The sequence below is a fragment of the Mastacembelus armatus genome, chromosome 1 (genome assembly GCF_900324485.2).
Source record: "Mastacembelus armatus chromosome 1, fMasArm1.2, whole genome shotgun sequence".
Taxonomy (NCBI): domain Eukaryota; kingdom Metazoa; phylum Chordata; class Actinopteri; order Synbranchiformes; family Mastacembelidae; genus Mastacembelus; species Mastacembelus armatus.
This window is the reverse complement of record NC_046633.1, coordinates 19212120-19235512: the sequence shown is the minus strand read 5'-3', so window position 1 is coordinate 19235512 and position 23393 is coordinate 19212120. Positions and strand designations below refer to the sequence as shown.

Here is a 23393-nt window from a genome sequence, read left to right as displayed (position 1 = left end):
GAAATTAAACAGAGGGCAGTCAAGCACACAAACACATACATACACACACAAACAGCCTACATACTGTAGGACAGTTGGTGCCTTATTACTGCTAACTTACACACACTTTTTTGTTCAGTAGCATACACTGTATACAGACACACAACCCCCTTCAGGAAAATAATTACAATGAATAAAATTAAAATAAATCATGGGAGCAGGGAGAAATACACCTGCAACTTAAACAGTGGGAATGTTTTTTTTTTTTGTTTTTTTTTTTAAAATGAAGTTAAAAAGTACCAAAACAAAAAGGCCAAGAAGTTTGCAATAATCTTTCTCACAAACATAATTTTTGAATATATTCAAAATACTGATTGACAGTCTTACCCTTAGCAAACTAATGGGGAAACCTACTTAAATGTGAGTTGGTGTTGAATTGATGTGATAGCTGGCAAGCAAAGATGCTTTATTATTTCACATTAAAACATAGAAAACAAACAAAAAAGAAAAACAAGGTATGGGTGAGGTGAAGGGACAAACAGAATAGTAACCCAACTAAGATGCTTAGTGCTTTGTTCAATGCATGAGCAAAACATTTTCCATTTTTCTTTCTTCAATTTTGATTTTAAAAAAATAATCAAAGGCTGGAATAGAAAATGTCTGGGTAGATGAGAAAACCATTGTCAAAAGGGAGATCTGACAAAAAAAAAAAAAAAAAAAAAGTCCAGAAAAAACATCACAACCATCCAGCATTCCGTGACACTTGTTTACTGGGCCTGAAAAAATAAAAAAAAGTAAGAGACATGATGCAATTTGACCAGCCTTATGCAAATATGTAAATTCAATAATTATGGTGTAAGAATATAAATAAATTACAGTAAACCCCAGACATTTGCGGAGTGTTCTGTTTCTAGAGCACTTGTGAACTGTGAAAAACCATGACTTTCGAATGTAGTCAAAAAAATGCCTATTTTATTTCCCTAAATATGCTGCCAAAACACTTTAATTTTATTTCAAACTCTGCTTAATACATTATTAGTAAATAAATTAGTGACCTAAATTAGTCAATTATATTGTTCTCAATAATTTAGCATTAAAATGCACAAAAAAATTATATATTGCCACGAAAAAAAGCCCTAAAAAATTGCAGAGAATATTTGCGGCTTCTGTGAAATTGTGGGGGTTTCTGCGAACAATTATTAGTTAGGTTCTAAGGAAAAATCTGCAAACGACTGAGGCCACGAACTCTGAACTGCGACTTTGCAGGGGTACACTGTATTTTATGGAATTAATACTTTTATCATGCCTGCCAAGTGCCACACAATGCTAATAATACATGCAACATGAACTGTAATTTAACTACATTTGGTTATGTAACTCTACTTGTTTTACTAAAATATTCCTGTTACATCCATGTAGCAACATTCAAATGAGGACATGATTTAATTAAGATGAAGACACTGAGTGAGCCAATTTTAGGAGAACTAACCTGTGCTTTTTATAGCGACTGTCACAGTATCTCATTCTAAAACACCTGAAGGCAAAGAAAACTCCTAGGAAACATTTCCACTAAAATGGGTATTAATGATTTTGGCCAGTACATACATTTAGGCAGGTAATCATTTTGAGCTGATCAGATCTTAGCAGCTACCAGAGTAAATTTCGATATCAGTTTTTCATGTGGTACCTGTTGTCCCTGCTGTGGAGCAGCTGCCTGTCCAGGTGCCTGCCCTGCCTGTCCATAGTAGGCAGCCTGCTGTCTGTAGTACTCAGCCCAGGCTGCGCTGTAGTCCTGCTGGCCTCCAGCTGCAGCTCCTCCTGGTGTAGTGGTTGCTCCTGTGCCAGGAGCAGCTGCTGTCCCTGCAGCTGGCTGGGCTGGAAAGTCACACCATGCACAAACACATTTTACTTAAACACAGTCGTGCATTTGTTTGCAGAATACTACATATGTTCATGTAATTAATAATGTATTTGAAACATCACAGTTTTCCCAAATACATTTGATAAAACTGTAGAATTCACTTACTCATGCCCATAGACTTATAATACTCCTCCCAAGCCTTGGTGTAGTCTGGCTGGCCCCCAGATGTCTGTGCTGCTTGACTCTGGTCACCTGGAGCTGCTGCAGTGGCTCCTGGGTTCTGAGCTGTCATAGCACCCCCTGGCTGTTGTCCATAGTATTGTGCATAGTAAGCTGCCCATGCTGCATTTGGATCTGCAGCTGCCTTATCTATTGAAGTTTGGGGGCAGGGAACATGTTGAAAAAAATGTACGTAACAATGTACAGCTTATATGAATTACAAGTTTTTTGCAATGTAAATAATGGAAGCAACCATGGATACAGAATATGTGGGCAAAATGGAAATCGATGTACAAAATAAGGTACATACTGGGGTCATGGGGACCTGGGGCTTGCCATTGCTGGTAAGTACTTCCCCAACCCTGAGGGCAGTACTGGGGACCACCAGGTGCAGCTCCACTGCAGAGAGGGACAAGTTGAACATGTAAGGCTAATTCCTCTTGAATTGCTTTTCTAAATTGATTGATGTTTTTTGATTGTACTTACTGGGGAGCACCACCAGGAGGCCCTGCATTATAGGGGTTGGGATTATAAGGACCCATCGGACCACCAGGACCTCCTGGACCAGGACCACCACCCACTGGGCATAACGGAGCCTAGAGAGTGATTGGGGGTGGGGGGGATAGTGAGAAGTGAAGACAATTCACACTAAGAAAGAATTAAGAAAAGGTGTTATCTTTAGAGAACTTAATGAATGGTGTAGGCTTCTCTACGATTCACTTGAACATACCTCAATCTTCTCTTCTATAAGCTGCTTTGCATGGTCAATCTGTTGCGGGGACCCTCGAATGGTGAAAAGTTTGAAATTTGGGTCACCGTTTGGCGGCGGCTGACGGGATATTTCCACAAATGCACCAGTCTGTTGGTTGATGGACTTGACATTTTCTCCTCCTCTGCCAATGACAAGCCCACATTTGTGAGCAGGAATAGAGAAAGTCATCTCTCCTCCCGGAGGACCCCAGTTGCCCTGGCCTCTACCCCGTCCTCTCCCACCAGGCGGCATCCCTGCACCAGGACCTGGAGGGCCCTGTGGAGAAAACACACCACATATCAGGCATAATGGTTTCTGTGTTCTGCCATTAGCACAGACATCAAAATCAGCGCAAGAATGCATGCTGCAAACTTACCCCCTGCCCACCCTCCTCTCGTGCACGGATGCTCTGTAACAGGTCAGTGATGATTGAGGCAGCATGCTGACACTGGTCTGGTGGACCCATAATATGGGCAATTTTTTCTGGACCTGTGCCATCATCTGTAAGGTATGACAAAAATCACATTCAGGTTTATTCAGGGACTGAAAGAAAAGGCTAAAAGAAGAATTTCCAAGAGAACAAATCAGTATCACAGAGGATATTACTTGTTGATGTAAAAAACTATGGCATAAAAATATAATAGTCAAACTATAAAATTATATTTTGCTGAAAATGAAATGGTGGAAATGGCTTTACTGGGTTAAATGTATTTTTAAAATATTTGGAGAGCTCACCTGGTTTAAACTGTATCTTCACTCCAGCATCGCTCTGGATCTTCTTGATCATTTCTCCATTACGGCCAATAACAACCCCTACAGAGTGGCGTGGCACAGCTACCTGCAGAATTATAATTTAAAAAAAAAAAAAAAATGTGTCAACTGCTCAGAGCTGTTGACTCTGCCCCATTAAAGTTGTGATGATAAACATGCATCAAAGAAAATTAAGTTCAAAGTTTTCTTTAAACAGATATTACTTACATCAATGCCACCTCCTCCCATTCTTGATCCATATTCATTCCTTTCTCCAAAACCAGCATGATCCCTTTCTCTTAGAATCTCATTGACCATCTCCATTGCTTCCTACCAAGGTAACACCAAGGGAAGCACAATGAGTTAGAATATGTCAGATATGGGTGTAAAATACCTCTGAGTTACCAAAACTATGTCCAGTGAGCTTAGAGAGTACCTGTACTTTATAGGGGTCTCCAATGATGCGTAGGGGTTTATCTATGTTGGCTGGCTGAGATCCATCTTGAATAAGTATCATTTTAACTCCAGCTCGTTCCTAGAAATTTGCAGGAGACTTTTGTTACAGCAATCAGACAGGAGATCAGTTCAGATTAATTTCATGATGAACTTGAGCCTCTTCCAGCATTAAGTGGTTGCACTGGGCTTTTGCTATTATGAGGAACTAAAAATCAGCACAGACCTATTTTCTAATGTTCAAAAACAACAACAAAAAACAAACAATCAAGTGATCAATAATGCTCTATAATGCCTGTTAGTCTCACCTGTAGCTGCTTGATGGTTTCTCCTCCTTTGCCTATGATAAGGCCAGCTTTACCTGCAGGAATGATCATTTCCTGCATGGAACCTGTCTGCCCATTGGTCGACTCATGACCTCTGGACACTATGTCATCTATAAGTGCCTTAGCTCTCCTAGAAATAAATTCAAATAAAAGCAATGAAATGAGTGAAGAATACAAGACTAACGTACAAGCAATTCTATTATTTGAGATTTATTAGTCAGTGACTCTAATCTCATCCACATCATGCCGTAGGTTTGAACAGCTGAGTTTTAAACAAGCAGTGTAGCATGTACATTGAATAAATGTAAACAAAATCAAAGAGACCATGGAGAGCTATAAATGCTGTAATCATTTTCTGACATACTGTACAAGTGCAATCCAAATTATTAACTGAGGCTGTCATACCATTTGTTGAAAATTTTTGTCACAGACCAATGTATGTATTTCTAAAACAACATTTTTTCATGTCAATAAAATCTGGAGTTTGATTAGACAAGCCATCAGTCTCTAGAGAAGTTTAAGAGTATTTTTTTTTCCCATCTTTGAGCAGAGCTACTACTTGATCCCACAAATATCCATGAACAAAAAAAATCCCCAGGACACTTCATCTTTAACTGACGACAGGAGCAGTTACACTAAAAACTGACAAATCTATGGATTTAAATATTAATATGAACACTAACTTACTGTATGGCATCTGGTGACCCGGTCAGAGAAACACTTCTTTCTGGAAGACCAGAACTGTCTGTGAACGAACATGAGAATTTGTGTCAGTGCAAGAGAAGTTTCGTATACTTGGTTGATTTACCAAATAGAGGTTAGGGCATAGCTCACCGTGTGCTATCTGGACCTTGCAGCCAGAATCCTGCTGTATTTTGTTAATTTGTTCCCCTCCTCGGCCAATGACTTTGAAGACAGCAGCAGAGACATTCAGATTTTAGTTTGACCATGTGTAACACAGCAGCACATACATCATGTCTATGGTTTAGGAGTGCATGTGTAAATACTTACTGAGGCCGACCATGCCATCAGGTACTCTGTACTCTTCTGACATTGTAGAAGGCCTGACACTGCAGACAGGTAAAAAAAAAAATAATAATAAAAATTAAAAAAAAAAATATATATATATATATATATAAAATGACTTAAGGATCACATCTCTATCATAACCATTAGCACCAAAAGTGTTCACAGAAAAGAAATTAAGCCCCTATACCTTTGTTGGGAAAGGGCAGCAAGCTGTGCTTCAACAGCTGTAAGAGAACAAAAACTGGTGACTGGTTTGAAACTGGGCTGAGGGTTTCATTCTTAATAGGATCATTGTATCTAGTCAACATACACAATGCAGAATCTCTTTCACGCTGCAATGCAACCTTCTTTGCATCAGGTTCATCTGAAAACAAAAAAAACTGTGAGTCCTATAACACAAACGAACAAATGCAGACAAACTGCCGGTCGGTGCTGATTTCTAACCTGCTTCTTCCAAAGATCGTTTCTGGGATGTGAATGGATAGCTCTCAGCTCCTCCGTTGTTGCTCACTGGGGGAACAGTCTCTCCGCCGATTTTAGCTGCAATCTGGAAAGATACACTGGATGTGAGTAAGTGTTTCTAAGACACTTTACACTATGAAGCTTCTTTAAAAGAAGATCAGCACTATTAGGATTTAGTGACCCTTTTAATAATATTCAGTAGAGATGCACTGATTGACCGGCCAGTGATCGGAATTGGCAGATTTTTCGCATGATCGGCCCAGATCGATGACCGGTCAGTCTCACATCTTACCGACTCTATTGTCAGCGGCACAGGCAATGACGTCACAGCCACACGCACATAAGAATTCCCCGACTCACAGTCGCGCAGAGCACTTTGTTTTGTTGTTAAAGTTAATCTGTTATGAGAAGATCCTGTAATGTTTAATAATTTCGTTTATTATAAAATAAAAAATTTCACTGAGGAAAAGAAGATTTTTGTTAGTATAACTAAGTTATATACAGGAGCTCATTTTATACCCTTTTCAAGGCACAACACACTTTATTTTGTTGTTGAAGTTATTCTGTTATGAGAAGATCCTGTAATCTTTAATAATTTCTTTTATTTTAAAATAAAAAATTTCATTGAAGAAAATATTTCTGTATATGCTTTGATTACAGTTGGGAATCTGCAAAAATCAGAATCAGCAGGTCACACCAAAAAAATCGGAAATCAGAATTGGCCAAGAAAACTGCAATCAGTGCATCTCTGATATTTAGTTGTATAATTGTGATTTCATATAAAGAAAGAACATGTCATTTAAAGTGGCACTTCGACACATGGATTAGTCTATAAAAATTAACACAAGCAGAGAGGATTATAACTAAAATACAGTCTAAAATACTAAAATACAGTCAAGCCTGAAATTATTCATATCCCTGGCAAATTCTGACTTAAAGTTACTTTTATTCACATGCCACTTTTTGTTCAAATGTAAATAAAAAATAAGTAATAATTTTTTCCACAATGATGGCTCTTGTACATTGTCTTATTTTCTTCTGGGAGACACCTGTGTCATTTCTAATCAATAAAAAACTTGCTGGTTGAATAAAAGTAATTTTAAGTCAGAATTTGCCAGGGGCATGAATAATTTCGGGCTTGACTGTAGGTTTTTGGGAAAGGTAAGACCCAGTGTGACCCATAATATTGTTTACATCTCTGTCTCACAAGTGCACATTCAGTGCTATACTAAATCACTGGAGTACCACATTAATCTCTAACAGAGGGACTATAATCTGATGCAGCCATAGAACCATCAGTGCCTTCATAGCATTTTGATGAATCAATCCACAAAATAAAGAATAATCTGTAATAATCTTGACAACAAATTCAACTTGTATATCAAGCCAAATGCCAAACATTTATGAGTTTAAGTTTTTTAGCTATTATTTTCTGTCTTATATGTCCCTGTCAAGCTGAACAACTTTGGGTTTGCATCTCAGACACAATAGTCAACCAGCCTGGTTTTTAACCACTTTCTATACCAATCAAGAATAAAATCAGATAGTTTCACACTCTTAACACAGATCGCATAAGAAATAGCCAACGAGTGCTGAAAACTAAGCCACTAAATATCTTATGAGCATCCCTTTGTCCATTTGTGGTAGTTATCATTCAACGGGACACAGAGTTGACCTTAGCCACAGGACGAAGTCAGTGCTGTTAAATCTCTCTAAAATTAAGTTTCATACGTGGAGGAGTAAGAAACTTCGTGATCAGCTCACTAAAACCTTAGTAACAAACCAAACTAACTTAGCTAGCTTTGTAGCTATCATAAATAGTCCATTTAACGTAACTCACGAATTTCACGTTTCACGATACACCAAAGAGGGATCTACTATTGCTGTCGCTGCTCGCTCAATCCCGTAAACCCTTTGCAATAATCCGTGAAACTGACAGAGTTAAAACATCCAAACAGGAAAGGAAAAGCTACTAGCTCGCTAGCTTGTTGATTAAAGCTAACGGCTGGGGGGGCTAAGCTAGCTGTGCTATCCTCTAACTAGCTGTGCTACCCGCTAACTAGCTGTGCTACCCGCTAACTAGCTATGCTACCTGCTAACTAGCTATGCTACCTGCTAACTGTCTGTGCTACCTGCTAACTAGTGTACCAGCAGGTTACCTGTCTGGCTCGTTGTACGGCATCAGCAAAAGCGTCTTTTTTCATCCCAGCACCGACTCCATTCGTCGGCAGGCCGCCGTAATCAGACATGCTGCTCCGAGGGGCAAATAAGCACAGTGGGGGCAGGCTGGATCGCTGTGACCGGGTGGAGCTGCGCAGAAGCGGGAAGGCTAAACAGGACAGTGCGGGGGACACCAACGTGAGAGGGCTCGCCAAGCACGCCGGCAAACTTCCCTACTTAAAATAACCAATCAATGCATCTTTAACCCCATGTCTTCTTCCTCCTCAAACTCTGGGGTCGACGTCGCACCTTATAAAACATTATCAACAATACCGCCACCTCCTGGGCCGGAGTGTGTCATTTAGGGTTATTAGCTCTTCTATAACTCAGTAAAGCCATTTATTACAAACTGTTCTACATATAATCATCTTTTTCAGATGTTTAGAGAGAAAAAAATGGAATTGAAGTTGTATTAAAAACAGGAGATAACATCTGAATCACAGTATTTTACGGTTAGGGTTATATACCACTACCACTATCACTACCACTACTACTAATAACAATAATAATAATAAAGGGTACCAGCTCCACATGACTGACTTTCAAATAAATGTCCTTTTACCTAAACAACATATTAGTTCAGTTATAATTACTGTACTAATGTTGCAGAAAATACTCAATTATATATTTCTTTCTAGGAAACCTCTAAGATGCATAATAAAGCATAACATCGTGTTAATCCTCTACTGCTCATCCTGGTGGGGGACTGGAACCAATCCAGCTGACACTGGTTGAGAGGCAGGGTACAGATCACCAGTCTATCACAGGACTGACACACAGAGACAGACAAACACTCACATTCACGTTCACACTTAATGTTAATTTAGAATCACCAATTAGCCCAACCCCAAACTGTGTGTGTTTGGACTGTGGGAGGAAGCTGGAGTACCTGCAGAAACCCCACACAGAACATGCAAACTCCAAACAGAAAGGCCTTGGGTTCAAATTGGACTCCAAACCATTTTCAGCCACTGTACCTGAGTTGTAGGGGCAGTGGTCTAAGCAGGGATGCCCAGACGTCCCTCTACCTTGTGGGGAATCACAAGGCCAAATTGTAAATGAGCTCAATCCATTTTTTATTGTTACACTTGATTGAGTAGTTATCATATTACACACACGTACATAAAATAGACAAATGTTAACAGTATCTCATTTTATGTTCATAGTTACTGCTGCGCTGCAACTAAAGCCAACAAGACTGAACATAGTGCTGACCAATCATTACTTCTGTAAGAACAATGTGGACAGTGTAAAAACTCAGAGGTATTTATTTTAAGCAGCAAAATGCATGTATTTCTCTTCACATTCCAAAATAAATACTGGCACTTTAAATTCAATCATATTTTTATAGTTTCATAGTACAAAGTCATGTCTTCACCATCTGTGTTAAATCTGCAAATTGTGCACATACAGTTTATGGACATGCTATGAGGCAGTGGACCCAGTAGTGTTTTTCACACATAAGAAAACAGACATAAAGACAACGCCAATGAAACATGTACATTATGTATGAAAGGATATTCCAAATCCTCTGTGCTTCTTATGGCTTTGGCAGTTTCCCTCCTGCAAAATGTATAGTCCTTTGGTTTTCTTTAATTAAGTGCATTTCATTTGTGCTGTTGTTTAATAAGCATTTATAGTATTTGTTTCAGGAAATTAAAGGCCCGACTCTGTAACCATACTGGTTTGTGGCACTTTCAGAATTAAATCCCTTAGAGAACAGTAATTTGGATCAATCTTCTTATTTGTCCTTTATCTTCTCTAGGAACCACCTAGGAAGAAAAATACTGCTGTAGGAATGTAACATCTGGGTACGCCTTCTACCTGTTCATTCTCAGACAAGTTGATGCAAGTTTCCATTTGTCAAAGTAGCAACAGAAGGCTAGTTGATTAGTTTTCACACAACTGCAGGCAGATAGTGCAACACAATATACTGTATCACATTTGAATCTCTTCACAGCAGCTGCATTTTTTTAGATGAGGCCATCCAAATGTGAGGTTTTCACAACAGATTATATATGATGCTGATCTGTTATTCTTTTTACCTTCCATGGTAAGTTATTCCATTATATTTCCACCCAATCATTTTCAGCATGAAAAGTCAAGACTTGCTAACAGAGCATCACGTGTACATCCACTGCCATGCAGAGCTGTATGTGCCATCACCACAATCTCAATCCTTTCACTACCCTTTTCCTTTTCCTCTTCTCCTACCCTCAATGTCCACTCCCAGGAATATACTTGTGTATTCGTAGACGACATAGGACATGCAGACTGCTGGGATAACCTTCAGCAGGTTCGGGGAAATTCCTCTATAAAGTCCAGCCACACCTTCCTGGGTCACAATGTTGTGAAACAAGGCCAACATGGAGGATTTAGGCCCCCCCCTCTCTGAAGCTGAGGGGAGAGAAAAGGGATAAGCTTCACTAACACTTGAGGATTTGTTCAGACAGAAGAGCAACTTTTTAAATTAAAAAAAGTCATTTCAATCTGTTTTTGACTTCAGATTCACTTATTAGCTTATTCCATAGCTTTCAGTTGTACCTCATTGTTTTCTCTGAGAGATGAAGTTTGAAAACTTTGAAAACGCTGAAAACACCATGTCACTGAGTTACCATGAATTAAGACTTTTCTTTTGAAAAATCACTTTGTTTGATGAAATTAATATAAAACAGTGGATCGAAATAAGATATGATATTAATAAGTAGCTAATGGTAGGCTTTGGAAAAAAGTATTAAGTTAAGTAAGTATTAAGTAAGTTGGTAAAATCATTAGTGTGGTCCTTTAGTCCTAGGTTTTGAAGTTTTACAGTTTGCAAAATGATCTTGCTTCTTTGTATCCACATATCAAATAAAAGGAGAAACTGAATAAATGAGTAAAGAAACATGAATATTTACAGGGGGGTCACTGAAGGTTACGTGAGTGTGAAAATCATGTGAACCAAACAATGAAAACTTCTGAAGCAATGTGGTACAGTGCTTTTAACCACCATTATCAAACCACCAAAGGAAGGAATATCTTTGGAAGAATGATGTGTATCTCTCCAATAGAGTTTAGAGAGTTGCAGCAGCACTGAAGCTGGTCTTGGTGCTTGTGTGATTCACGGTATGATTAAGACTCTTTATTTTCTTTAATTTGTGACCCATATGTATCCACTGACCTTGTGCCTGCATTCGAGTGCGGATCAGTGCCAGTGGATAACTTGCCAGCTGTCCGCAAGTACTGGAGACGGCACCACACCCAACAAGCACCATGACCCCTGGGTCGGCTAAACCTCTGTTCCTGTTCAGCCAGGAAAACTTTAGAGTCTGAAGAATGAAAAGCATGAGAAGAAGGTAAACATTGAGAAGATATGCACTATGGGAGCCGTGTGCTTTCATGTGTCTAACCTCATAGACAGCCAGGTCGATGCCAGCATAGGGGACAATACCCAGTATATTTGGCACATAACCCTTGTAGAAGGCTGTGGCACCTTCCCTCTGAAGGATCTGTTTGGCACAGTCTACTATTCCTGAGTACTGGCCTGTTTTTCTTAATGCAAGACGGGTCTTCAGCACCTGGTTAGAAAACAAAGAGAAGGGAGAGGAACAAAAAAAAAAAAAAAAAAAAAAAAGAGTAATTTCTCTGGTCATGCAAGTCAGTGTGTTGTTGAGGCAATAAGAATGTCTGTATACATGTATTACCCCAGCATTACCTCCATTGGGTAGATAGCTGTCTGAGCTATAGCTCCAGCCAAAGAGCCAGCAACAAACCTATCACGAACCCTCAGATTTGTTGTTTCATTACTGCCACACATCACAGTCTTGATCTACGCAGAGTATAGCGAGCAACAGAAAGAATAAACATAAGTCTATGATCACAGACAAATGGAAAATGAAAAATGCTTTTGTGGTGAGAGAGATAGGTACCACTCATATCTATCTGTTGAATATCTGGCCACAGCCACCAGCTGATTAGCTTAGCTTAGCATAAAGACAGAAATAAGGGGTATAGCCAGCTCTGTCTAAATTTAAAAAAAAAATGCTTGCCAGCAGGTTGGCAACTCTAAAGCTCACTAATGAACATTATATATTTTGTTTGTTTAATTCGTACAAAACTGAAGTGAAAAAATCTTTTACATGGGTTTAATGTGATTTTAATTGGGAGCAGTGAAGAGACAGAAGTAAGAGTGAAAAACCAATCCAGCATCTGTTCCCCCAGTTACGTTACTTCTACTAAGCTAAGTTAACCAGCTACTGCCAGGTAGCTCCATATTTAGGGTACAATAAATTGACTGGTATTAATATGTTCATTGGAATTACAGTGAGAAAACAAATAAGTACATTTGCCCAAACTATTCCTTTAAATGTACAGTTGACCAAACGAGAAAAATGCTGCAGCAGAAATGAAATCTTCAAAAGAATTGGAAAGAGAATGAAAGCTAAACTTTAATGCGTGAAAGAAGTAGTAAAAAGAGGATAATTAAGAGAGATCAAAGATGAATGGATGTTCAGAGGTGGAGAAAAACAAGATAGGTTAAGGTCTGAGCTCTGCTTCACCTGTTCATATGCTGTGAACTTAATAGCAGTCTCTGGGGCAATTTTAAGAACATTGATTCCATTGCCCCGCCACAACGACCACACGCCTCCTTCTTTCACCATGTACTGAAAAGTGCTCAGCACATTGCCTTTAAAATCAGCGGAACCATGAACCTAGCAGACGAAACAAGAAAGTTTTCCCGTTGTGTAAAGAAGTGATGGCTGACTGAAGCAGATACATTTCAGACATAAGCAATATCACATGAATGAGCATTGAGCTTAGGCTGAGCAGAGACACACCATCACTGACCTGTCTGAAGATTTTCAGACGGTCCAAGGGGGCAGTTCCAGTCCGAGACACAGATCCAGCCACGGCTCCAGCCATCAGCTGCCGCCACACATATCCAGACTTCTTCTCCTCTTCTGAAAATTCATCTGGGACTGTCAGCTGCTCACCTATATCCAACATCTACTGAAGCCATGGTGGTTGGGATGAAAATCACGAATGATGAGAATAGAGAGGAGAGAGAAACACAGAGTTCAGTACATAAAGCTGTGCACAATGCTGTTAAAGGTGTGTTTGTTTAAATTGTGTGTTGTCACCACTCACCACTGAACGTTTCCAGTAACGCACCACTTCCTCCATGTTAGTGAGAGGGTTAAACAGAAAGTAGTCTCGCCATTCATTCCAGTCAATGGTCATGGTACCATCCTTATCCATACTGAGTGAGTAACACATACACACATATTTATAAAGTTGAACATTTATAACAGACAGCAGAGTCAATTTAAACCTAGAGAAGGTAGAACCAATAATTTTCTTACGTTAAAGCTTATGCTTAGCAGACAGGAGTCCTTTAAGACATTACCATATGTCTTAATATGTTTAAGTTATGTTTGGTTATCAGAGTAGCCACTGCAATCTGCTATTATCTCACAGGCTGTGGACAGGGAGCAGCTAGATGAAGCCGCACATGTCGTTTGCATTCAGGAACACTGGAACTTTGATGTATTGTATCTAGATACAAAGTCTGGATGTCTGTGAGGTTTAAACAACCATGTAAACTCAATGAACAAAGACAGAGCCATAAAACTCAAATTATTCAATGCAGACCAGTTAATGAGAAGGAAGCGGAATTTGTCTTCTTCAGTTGTGTGTGATATGACTAAAAATACACATTAATATCAGACCTTAGCAAAATCCTGGTGGCATCCTCGAGGCTAATGTTCACACCGAGTGTGCACATGGATTGCTGGATCTCTGCTGCGTCTATCTGACCTGCAAATACCCATCAGTCACACAAAGAGAGCAGAAGAGAAACGACAATATGGAGAACTTCTTTTTAACAATCTCAACATGAATGTGTTCAGAGACTTGTAAAGACCATCATTGTTCCTGTCCAGGCTGCTAAACATGAGTTTGAGCTGCTTTTCATGGGTGCGAAGATACTGTGTAAACTCTTCAAAGTCCAGTACTCCATCATGGTTGGTGTCCCCAGTCTCCACAATCTGAAAGGAAAGACAGCCAGAGATAAGAGCTAAGTCAATGAAAAATAAGCCAATCCACACTAGGAACATCAGACATCGTGTGGACTACTGTAAAGACAGTGTATCATTAATTATGTACAACAATATATGTTTGTTAAGTCAACAGATGGGACACAGACTGCTATCAAATACTACAAGACCAAAAAGCTGAATATGCAGTCTTTGATCAGACTATCTGGCATGCCATCTGTTATATACTGTAAGTAACCCTACAGCATGTTGTGTATTTGAGATAAAAGGTTTAAAATACTATAAAATACAGTTAATTTACTTCATTATCCTGAGACACATCCAACAATATCAAATATCCTTGAATAGTAAGGATTACTCTTTATATGCAGTAAATAAAGGACCTTTTCAGAAATAAAATAATAATATATCTTTCGCTAACCAGCGTGCTGCTTATGCTTGTTATGATAATTTAATTTAATATTTTTTTAACTGACTTTGATTGCATCACCTTGGAGATATAACTGTAGGATCCTCTTTTTAACCCCAAGGCTTCAATAACATGAACGGTCAGAATCTCATTTCTCATCCTTAAATTACAAATGAAGAAAAAGTTGACACATTAGCCAATGATCTATAATCTACCAATAAAAGGTTTGGACAGACTTTCTATTTTGATTCAACAGGAAAATCTGTCTAAATGTTTGACTGATGTGTAAAGTGTAAGTAAAAAGAGCACAGAACCAAGAGAAAGGTTACCACTCTCATCTTACAAAGTCCTGCTCCTTGTACCAAAATAGACAGCATGCTGCCCTTTACATGTGTGCACACAAACAGACACACACAAACAAACATTAATAACCATCACAGCTAAAACCCCACTCTTGACCTAAACATAATTTAATCCTAAAACCAGGTCTTAACTCTCAGCCTTTAAAGGTGTGAGGCCCAGTTAAAATATCCTCACATGGCATAAAACTCAACTCTTCTTCACAATGTAGAGCCATACAAGTAACCACACATAACACCTTTCAGCCTAACTAACCTAAACCTTAAAGTAAAACATTTTATTTGTATCTTGTCCCCAAGGAGGCGGCAGGTTCCTACAATGTGACTATTTCAGTTTCCACAACATGAATAATACATTTTCACCCACAGAGAAGACAGAGAGGAAGCTGCACTGGAGGATGTCACAACTTCATGGTGTCCAACACACTTTTGTCCCAACATACACAGACAGACTGAGAGGAGAGAGGCAGACTGTATTTACAGTCATGGTGTTGATGTGCAACACAGCAGGTTAGAAAGGATTAGGGAGGTTTTACATAAGGAAAAGATAAGGAAGATACAGGCCTTCACTGCATGTTTAATGTGGACTGGAGAGGAGTGAGCTCTGGGTCCTCTGATTTATTGATAGAGAAAGAAGTCTGTTTAACCACTCCCTGTCCATCACATTTTCTCTCCCTCACACACACATATTTACAACAGGATAAACCACAGGTGTGAACATGTCTCCGGTCTAGCCGCAACTGGTTGCAAATCTACTGGTTCCACCTCCTCAGCTGGTCAAATACTCTAATATCTCTATATGTATGTTGGATAACACTCTCAGTACACAATAGATAAGGGACAATTGATTGACTGAGTGATTGATGGTGACATCGTGTCAGATGACCAGTCCAGTCACCACTGAATGATATTAACATGACCTGAGACCACTGACACTACAACAGTCTTTGGGTAATGTAATGTAGCACCAACAGCCCACATACATGTCACTGCATGGCATCACAGAAAAACAGATTTGTGTGATGGGGGTCTTACCCTCTCCAAAGAGCCTCCTGAAAGTCCTTGGCTTGCCAACCCTGTCTGCAGGTCAAGGATGTCAATACGCCCATCTTTGTTGAGGTCCAGCTGATCGAACAGCTCAGCCCAGAGCTTTTCCCTCTCCTGGTCTGGACTGGGGTTTTCCCTCTTCTGGTCTGGACTGGGATTTTCACTCTCCTGGTCTGGACTGGGGTTTTCACTGTGCTGGCAATTCACCCGAGGGAACCAAGTCCATTGGTGTGTCATGACTATTGCATCTATTGTATCCTCAAGCTGCAAGCCTCAAGAAGTGAGAGAGTCCTGGGAAGCTTACTCTGTAATTCCACACCTGAAACATATAAAACAAAAACGTGTTAAATTAACAGGGTCCCCCTTAGACTGAAGAGGAAATTACAAAATATTTCTGTTACCCAGTTATTTAACTGTATTTTCAAATCTTGTATTATCCCCCTTTAATGGATCATTTCACTTCTTCACTCTAACAACTCTTGTTCAAACAACCAAAAACAGGAAACTGAACTGAGCGCTACAATAAAAACCAATAAGACAAAGAAGTAGATATAGCTTTTGGTGGAACAGGTCATAAGTCAAGATGCTTAGGAAACAACTGATTGAAATAATGTGAGTGTTAACATGTGACTGAGTTACCGTGGATATACAACATGGTGTTTGCGCTGCTTTCTCAGCACTGACTTCAGCTTCACAACACAAGCTCAGTTTGTACTGTGCAGGTCAGATTCTGGTTTGTATTGTAAACTAATCATTGCAAACATCAGAGGCCTGCAGCTTCAGGGCAGCCACTGCTTATTCACCCGAGTGGAGCCAGATGTTTAAGTATTCCAGATGTTTTGGTAATACCACACCGTTTAGTTTAAACTCACGTTGATCCACATGGGCAGGAGAGATTCAACTTTCATGTAGTTTACGGTTCCGTTAGTTAAACCCGATCCTCACTGTTATGGACGGTCTAATAATAAAACCTTGCGACTCACTCCGTGTGTTTATCTCCAGGTCGATCCGCCGCCCATGGTGGGATGCAGAGAACCAGGATTCAACAGGAACCAGCGGCTCCGGAACTCAGCTACCTGGATATGAATCCGCCCTGAAAACGGATTTGACAACAAAACAAGTAGTTCCCTCAGACCTGAGGAGGTCTCAGTGATCCCTACTACTGACCGCCCCGACCTGAAGATTTCACAGCGACTGTTGTTGAGGAAGCAGGAAGCGAGAGAAACTCACAGCCGTCCCCCTGCTGGCACAGACCAGACAGGCTACTGGGTCCAAAGCTCGCAATTACTCCAACAAATAGAGTCATTTACCTCAGCCGCGTAAATATTGATTGTTGGCCAATGCTGGTAGTTGGCGGTATAGACCTATGGAAGCAACTCAGTCCTGACATCACACGAGCCAAAGATTATTAATATAACGCATTATTAAAGAGAAACATGCAACTACAAATTAGCTCCATATCAACCAGCAACCTCGCTGTGCTCATGCATCTTTAAAAAGAGACTACTGTCCCTGACAAGTACACTAGTAACATAGGCTACTCTGCTTTGAATAGGAATTTGTGAAGATTTCAAAAACAAAACAAGACAAAACAAAGAAAATAAAGGATAATAAATTAATTACACATTTTTTAAAAAAAAGCACTTCTACTAATTCCTCTTAAAATACATTTTTAAAAATCTATTAATTAACAAATATTGTTTGTTTTAAAATACTAGTTTATTTTCTGGACACATAACTCACCAAACAGCCGGCTATAAAATAACAACACACACACACACCAGGCACAGGGCTATAAAATAACAACACACACACACACCAGGCACAGGGCTCCACAAAACTACATTATACGTTGAAATTCATAATTATCCAACATCTTTACTGATTTAATAAATAAAGAATCACTGGATTCAAACAGCTGTACAAGAGATTTACAACACAGTCAAAAGAGCTAATAAAACTATATGATAATACAATTACTGCACGGGTACTTTGTTTAATGATCTTCATCCTATTTAATCTCCATCATCAAACACACGCTCCTCCTCCCTGCAGTTGTCTGACTCTCCAGAGATGAGTGATGTTAGCAGCACACCTGCCGCTCCCTCACCACCTTATTCTCTTGTGATATAAACATTTTACTGGACAGGCTAGTTTTGTTTGTGGACGTTTCATAGACTTTCAATGATCCATGACCACACACACACAGCAGGTACCCTAGCTCTAATTTCCCTATTATATATACTGACTTGTATTGTATCTCCCTGTTGACTGTAAGCACATACACCGACTCTCTCACTCAGCTCTTTCCATCTCTATTCAGCTTCCATCTCAACACCTGCTGGTCTGAGGGGAGCAGATTCAGGGATCTGATAGCACACAGGTAGACTATATAAGAAAATCACACTGCAGTGTGGGAGGTAGACAGAAAATCAGCCTGATCTGATCATTTTCCCTTCGTTGGTTAGATCAACCTACAAACCTCAATGTGTAAGGGGCTCTCCTATCTGCCATCCTCATGCCTGGAGAAGTACGTATGCAACTGGGTTATTAAGTTTAGAGTGTGAACAAGTTATTTCCTAGTTGTTATTATGATGTGTTAGGCATGTGTGATTTCTTGTCTGTGTGTTTCAGGGCAAAGGAGATGCGGGTAAAGTTAAGCCACCTGACTGACACACACCACAAGCAAAAGTAAACCTACTGAAAGCTATATTTCAAATAAGTAGTAAGATGACTCGCAGTGAAGCAGAATTTTGATGCTTTTTGTCTCACTTCTCAGGGTTCAGGATGGAAAGACACTTCAAGATCTGGAAACTCTGCTAAATAGCAAAAGTAAGAGACAGTTTTCCCTGTATTTATTTTTAAAAATCACTTGTAAAGTGAAGTTGTTGGTTTAACAATACAACAGACACATTTTTCTTGGCATGCCATAGGAGGAAAAGCACATGCAAATAATAAAATGCATGATGTCTGAGGCTGCTTCAGGGTCCTCGTTTTGTACATGCTGGCTACTGGGACATCCAATACAACAAAACAGTTGTTCCTGGTATGACAAGTCAAAATGACTGCAGCAGAAAAGCTCTTCAAAATGTCTTCTTTGTATTAACTTTACAGTTAGCTCTTGCAGTAGTCTCTGTTCACCCTCAGAAGTGTCACTAACTTCATCTTACACAAAATTTGCCTGAACAAAACTGTTTCACTGGAAAATAAATATTATTGGCAGTATTAAAATTAATCCATATATATTTTATAGGAAATAACTGACTTTTCTTTCAAATAAAAAGTGGAAATAATATGCAAAAAAGATACACTTCACTTCAATACACTCTTGCAGGTTTTGGTGTTATAGTCCAGCCTTGTTTCGTATGCCCAGTAGCTAATGGGGGCTAATGTCAGTAAACCTTTTGTAGTGTGTATCTGACTCTACTGAGTCCTTTTGTTTGTTCTCTACTTGTGTTACTGATAAAGATTTTAGCATATATCATAACTAACTGTTACCAGGTTTATATAAAAAAATAAAAACATTTGTCACAGTTTGTTCACCTCTCTCCCAGGTGGTCTGCAGGTGTTTCGTGGCTTCCTGCGTTCAGAGTTCAGTGAGGAGAACCTTGAGTTCTGGCTGGCCTGTGAGGACTACAGGGTTTCACCTTCAAACCTGCAGAAGACCAAGGCCAGCAGCATCTACAGCCAGTTTATTAACCCTGATGCCCCACAGGAGGTTGGTGGAGAGTTGATGAGAGGAATGCAGAGCACTGATACCAAAGCATGTGTGCGTTAAATGAAATGAGATGAGGAGTGGGCTAGTATTCATATTCAATATCTGCTTTATCCTTTTTAGGTAAACTTGGACTCTGAGACCCGTGAGGCTCTTCTGAATGTGATGGACTCTCCATGTGCCAACACATTCAACAAGGCCCAGCAGAGGATCTATAGTCTGATGGCCAAAGACTCTTTCCCTCGGTTTCTGCGTTCCCATCACTGCGTGGAGACCATCAAGGCTTTCTAAACATATAGTGTATATTACCACAAACATGCTTCAGAAATAGCTACTTTGTGCTACTTGACACGTTGATTGTATTTTAACATTTATTTTAAAAACTAGCTCTTTCTGTGATTGTGTTCCTTAATGTGGTGGTGTCCCTGTGCAGCATAGAGAATGCATGCTGTTATGGAGCCTCGATGCAGATACAACAGTGTGACTCTGGACTGTATGAGCTACAAGTGACATAGACCAAGAATTTAAATAAATATCACATTAAGAAGAGAAGTTATGTAGTATTTAATGAAATCAAGTTTTTATACACACTGTGCATGAGCTTGATTTATCATATAGAAGGTTGGGGAGTGAGGGTGCTGGCAAACATTTAAACAGTTCAAACACGGTTTGGCCTTTTCACTGAGTAATTTGATGTCCCCATTAGTTTCTTAAATTTTACTAATTAAATTTGAATAAATAGGCTTGGGAACAACACAAATCAGACTTGCAACAATGATCAGCGATGGCTGAATTTTAGACTAATCTTATTATTTTCTGTACAGTGGTGATGATACAATAATATGTCCAAAACTTTTCCAAGTGAAATTATAAAAATACAATTTGTCTATTATGGTTTGATCTTTACAGTGTGTTTAAAGTCCTGTGGTCCCCCCAGTGGATGTTTACGTATTGTCCATGGCCATTCATACTCTCGTCTTCATTTAAATATGTCTTTGATGAATCAAGCATCTTTAGAAGAACTGATCCTATTATTATTATTATTTCAGTATGTAGCTCACTAGATACTTCAATAAAGTCTGTTTCATTTCAACACCACATCAGCTGAGATTCTGGCCTAGGGGCACATAGTCCTATTTGGAGCTGGTTCCAGGCTGGGCTGCTCCTGGGTTGCTTTTACCTTCGGGCCCTTTAACTATGCTCAGTGGTTTGTGAAGGGACAAGCTGGCCTTCTGGGTCACCTCCTGCTCAATCTTGTTCCTGATGGCAACCTCTAGACCCTTCAGGGAACAGCAGATCAAGTTATCAAATTAAACCTATGGATGCATTTGTAGTTAAAACTTGTAAAAGCTTTCAAGAGTTGTAATAAGACAAACTACCACTTTTCTAAGGTCATATCCCCCCTCACCTTTTTCAGTTTTTGTTGCTGGACCACTTGAGCCTTCTTAGGTGCAATGATCCTCCCTTTGCAAAAGAAATAAACGCTATCACCAAGTATTACACTCAACACTGAACATTAACCGTTTGCAGGACAGCAGGGATTTTAGCTCGTAGGTGTACCTAATAAACTGGTAACTTCACACATCACTCCATTTTGTCTAAGACACCTTCGTGATTACATTACCACATAACCACATTGCCATTATATTTTCACTGCCACATCGCACAAACACTTTCTGAGCTAACTGGGTAATCCACCAAGAATTAGACGCATCTGCTTGTTGCGCGCACATGTTGTTGATGCTGCTCGACTAAAATACTTTCTACACCTTCCTGTGAAACTGAGTCAAAGCAGGGAAGCTAGTGAACTCATACCTCCTTTCTTCGGCCCCTTCTGTTTGTTTTGTTGCTGTTTCTTCGACGCTCCAGGCCGCTGAGCTTTAAACTTCAGTTTACCTTGCGCCATTTTTGCTAACCGGAAACGCTCTCAGCGCTTCTTCTTCTGGTGGTTTATTTTGTCGCATCACCGCCACCTATAGGCTCCTCAGTAGTAAAACAGTGGGACTGACAAAAACAACCAATTTCACTGTGGTTTTATTCTTTTTACCATATTGATGTGAAAGAGAAATCTCTTAATTCATGACTGCACTTTACAGCATTATATTCATATTCATATATATATAAAAAACAGTTTTGAATTTTTTCCACATGTTACAAAGTTAAACCCAGATCAAGTGATTATAAACAACAATAACATACTTGCACCAAAAGAGGCCATCTGAACAACACTCCATCCACAGTAATTGCAGGCCATTCTAATCATTTGAATATACTAGCACCAGCTTTGATTATTCAAATAAATTTAGAAAATACATGGTAAGCAGGGCTGAATTTTGGCATGAATTTTGGCGTGTGTTAGGCTTTTCTAGGGAAGGTTGGTGGACATCCTTATAAATACAGCACTATGTTGATGCTGCTTCACAAGAATGGTGTAAATACATGACATAATTACAGATACTGAGATGCTTGGTCTGAATCTAAGCTGCTTTGGCAAAATAAAGACACCGCCACAAAATGTCATTTCATTTTCAAAACAGAAACGCTGGTGAGATGTGGATAAGTTTAGTCCAGATTTTTTTATGGAACATGTCAATCTGCTAAGTGCTTGTGTTCATGCATTTCAGTTTTTGAGTAGGCAGACAGAGGTAGTGCGTATGGTTGAGGAGGCCTCCCCATTGTGGTGTACTAATGGCCTAGTCACTAGGAATCACAATGTCATGAAATAAACAATAATAAACAAACCACAGCTAAACAGTTCTAATCGTGAAGTACAGACAAACAAAATTCCCTTAAAGATTTACAAAGAAATATTATTTGGCATGTCTGACGGCCACAAAGTTGCTACATATGTCTGGAACATTGTCTAAAATTGCCCCCAAACACATGATGTCTTAAACTGTACAAAACAAAGACGATTCAAATACATGTGTCCTTTATGTGAGGAGAGATTTGATGGGTGGACAGAGGAGAAAGAAGATAAACATAACAGAACAAGTGATATTATATAAAGGCATTTTAAACATATGCAGTGACACTGTTAAAACTGCAGTAAGTGTTCAAGTTTTTTTTAAATTTTTTTTTTTTTTTAATGGAGCTCTTGGTGGCCCTGCAGAGTAGAAAGGTGAGCCTGCGATCTGTCACCTGTTTAAACGACTGGAGTGAGTGAAAATGTCCATAAAGACAGTGTGTATTATGTGGCACACAAGTTTTTGTTTGAACAACTGTCTTGTAATTTCATTTGATGACACACTTGCACGCATGGTTGACAATGACCAGGAACCTGAATGAGCTTTATTTACATGTTATAGCAGCCCTAGGGTAATGTAAAAGTCTGATCATTAACAGGATACTAGTGTGTATGAAATTTTTCCAGTTTTCTTTGAGCTTGATGGTATAAAACAGGCAGAGGGGCTGCTATCTCTGTACCATGCCAGCTTCCATCTGTGAGCTGTACGTTGCTGCACTTGTAAGGCAGTGAGCAGTGTGTGACATTCAGTATAACAAGCAGGTGTGTCCCCATACAGACCACGATACCTGACACCATTCTCTGAAAGCCTCTTAAAATCCCAAATCCAAATGTATTGTAGGCTGCCTGGCCAGGTGACAGAGCTGCAGAGAACTCCATTACTCTCTTGTCACACACAAAACAGTGTATGACATTGAACATGTTATAATAGTAACAGTCTACTGGTTATGGGTAAATACAATTTAATGTATGAAATGTCCCAGAGGGTAGAGTGACATCTTCAAATGGGTTTCTTTTGTCCCACCAAATATT

General features: G+C 39.4%; 4 protein-coding genes across 8 annotated transcripts; 1 reads left to right on the top strand and 3 right to left on the bottom strand.

Annotated features, from left to right (window-relative positions):
* Positions 1-243: 243 nt before the first annotated feature.
* khsrp (KH-type splicing regulatory protein) lies at positions 244-8284 on the bottom strand. Of its 3 annotated transcripts, XM_026304273.2 has the most exons (19): positions 7990-8284; positions 5813-5915; positions 5679-5732; positions 5556-5592; positions 5351-5409; positions 5174-5254; positions 5027-5084; positions 4322-4469; positions 3997-4095; positions 3789-3890; positions 3546-3648; positions 3187-3311; positions 2790-3086; positions 2625-2655; positions 2546-2558; positions 2370-2458; positions 2006-2209; positions 1667-1854; positions 244-755 (listed from the first exon to the last, which is right to left on the bottom strand). In XM_026304273.2, exons 1-19 carry the CDS (start codon positions 8077-8079, stop codon positions 747-749), a joined length of 1890 nt encoding a protein of 629 aa, XP_026160058.1. In that variant the 5' UTR covers positions 8080-8284; the 3' UTR covers positions 244-746. The 3 variants fall into 3 exon arrangements, with proteins under 3 accessions (XP_026160058.1, XP_026160056.1, XP_026160057.1); XM_026304271.2 differs by having other exon boundaries at positions 2546-2655; XM_026304272.2 differs by having other exon boundaries at positions 2546-2655; positions 5174-5245; positions 7990-8283.
* Positions 8285-9376: 1092 nt separating this feature from the next.
* On the bottom strand, positions 9377-17364 carry LOC113128194 (calcium-binding mitochondrial carrier protein SCaMC-1-like). Of its 3 annotated transcripts, XM_026303323.1 has the most exons (12): positions 16884-17364; positions 16069-16219; positions 15889-16014; positions 13953-14076; positions 13759-13846; positions 13178-13289; positions 12878-13036; positions 12589-12741; positions 11745-11858; positions 11440-11607; positions 11211-11358; positions 9377-10447 (listed from the first exon to the last, which is right to left on the bottom strand). In XM_026303323.1, the coding sequence occupies exons 2-12, from the start codon at positions 16135-16137 to the stop codon at positions 10236-10238; spliced, it is 1473 nt and encodes a 490-aa protein (XP_026159108.1). In that variant the 5' UTR covers positions 16138-16219; positions 16884-17364; the 3' UTR covers positions 9377-10235. The 3 variants fall into 3 exon arrangements, with proteins under 3 accessions (XP_026159108.1, XP_026159106.1, XP_026159107.1); XM_026303321.1 differs by having other exon boundaries at positions 15889-16219; positions 16884-17363; XM_026303322.1 differs by having other exon boundaries at positions 15889-16219; positions 16773-16885.
* Positions 17365-17739: 375 nt separating this feature from the next.
* On the top strand, positions 17740-19906 carry LOC113128196 (regulator of G-protein signaling 5). Its single transcript, XM_026303325.2, has 5 exons — positions 17740-18430; positions 18535-18591; positions 18680-18732; positions 19455-19618; positions 19739-19906. Exons 1-5 carry the CDS (start codon positions 18387-18389, stop codon positions 19904-19906), a joined length of 486 nt encoding a protein of 161 aa, XP_026159110.1. The 5' UTR covers positions 17740-18386.
* A 253-nt stretch (positions 19907-20159) lies between these two features.
* Positions 20160-21581, bottom strand: c1h19orf53 (chromosome 1 C19orf53 homolog). Its single transcript, XM_026303326.2, has 3 exons — positions 21431-21581; positions 21024-21079; positions 20160-20895 (listed from the first exon to the last, which is right to left on the bottom strand). The coding sequence occupies exons 1-3, from the start codon at positions 21519-21521 to the stop codon at positions 20749-20751; spliced, it is 294 nt and encodes a 97-aa protein (XP_026159111.1). The 5' UTR covers positions 21522-21581; the 3' UTR covers positions 20160-20748.
* Between the last annotated feature and the right edge of the window lie 1812 nt (positions 21582-23393).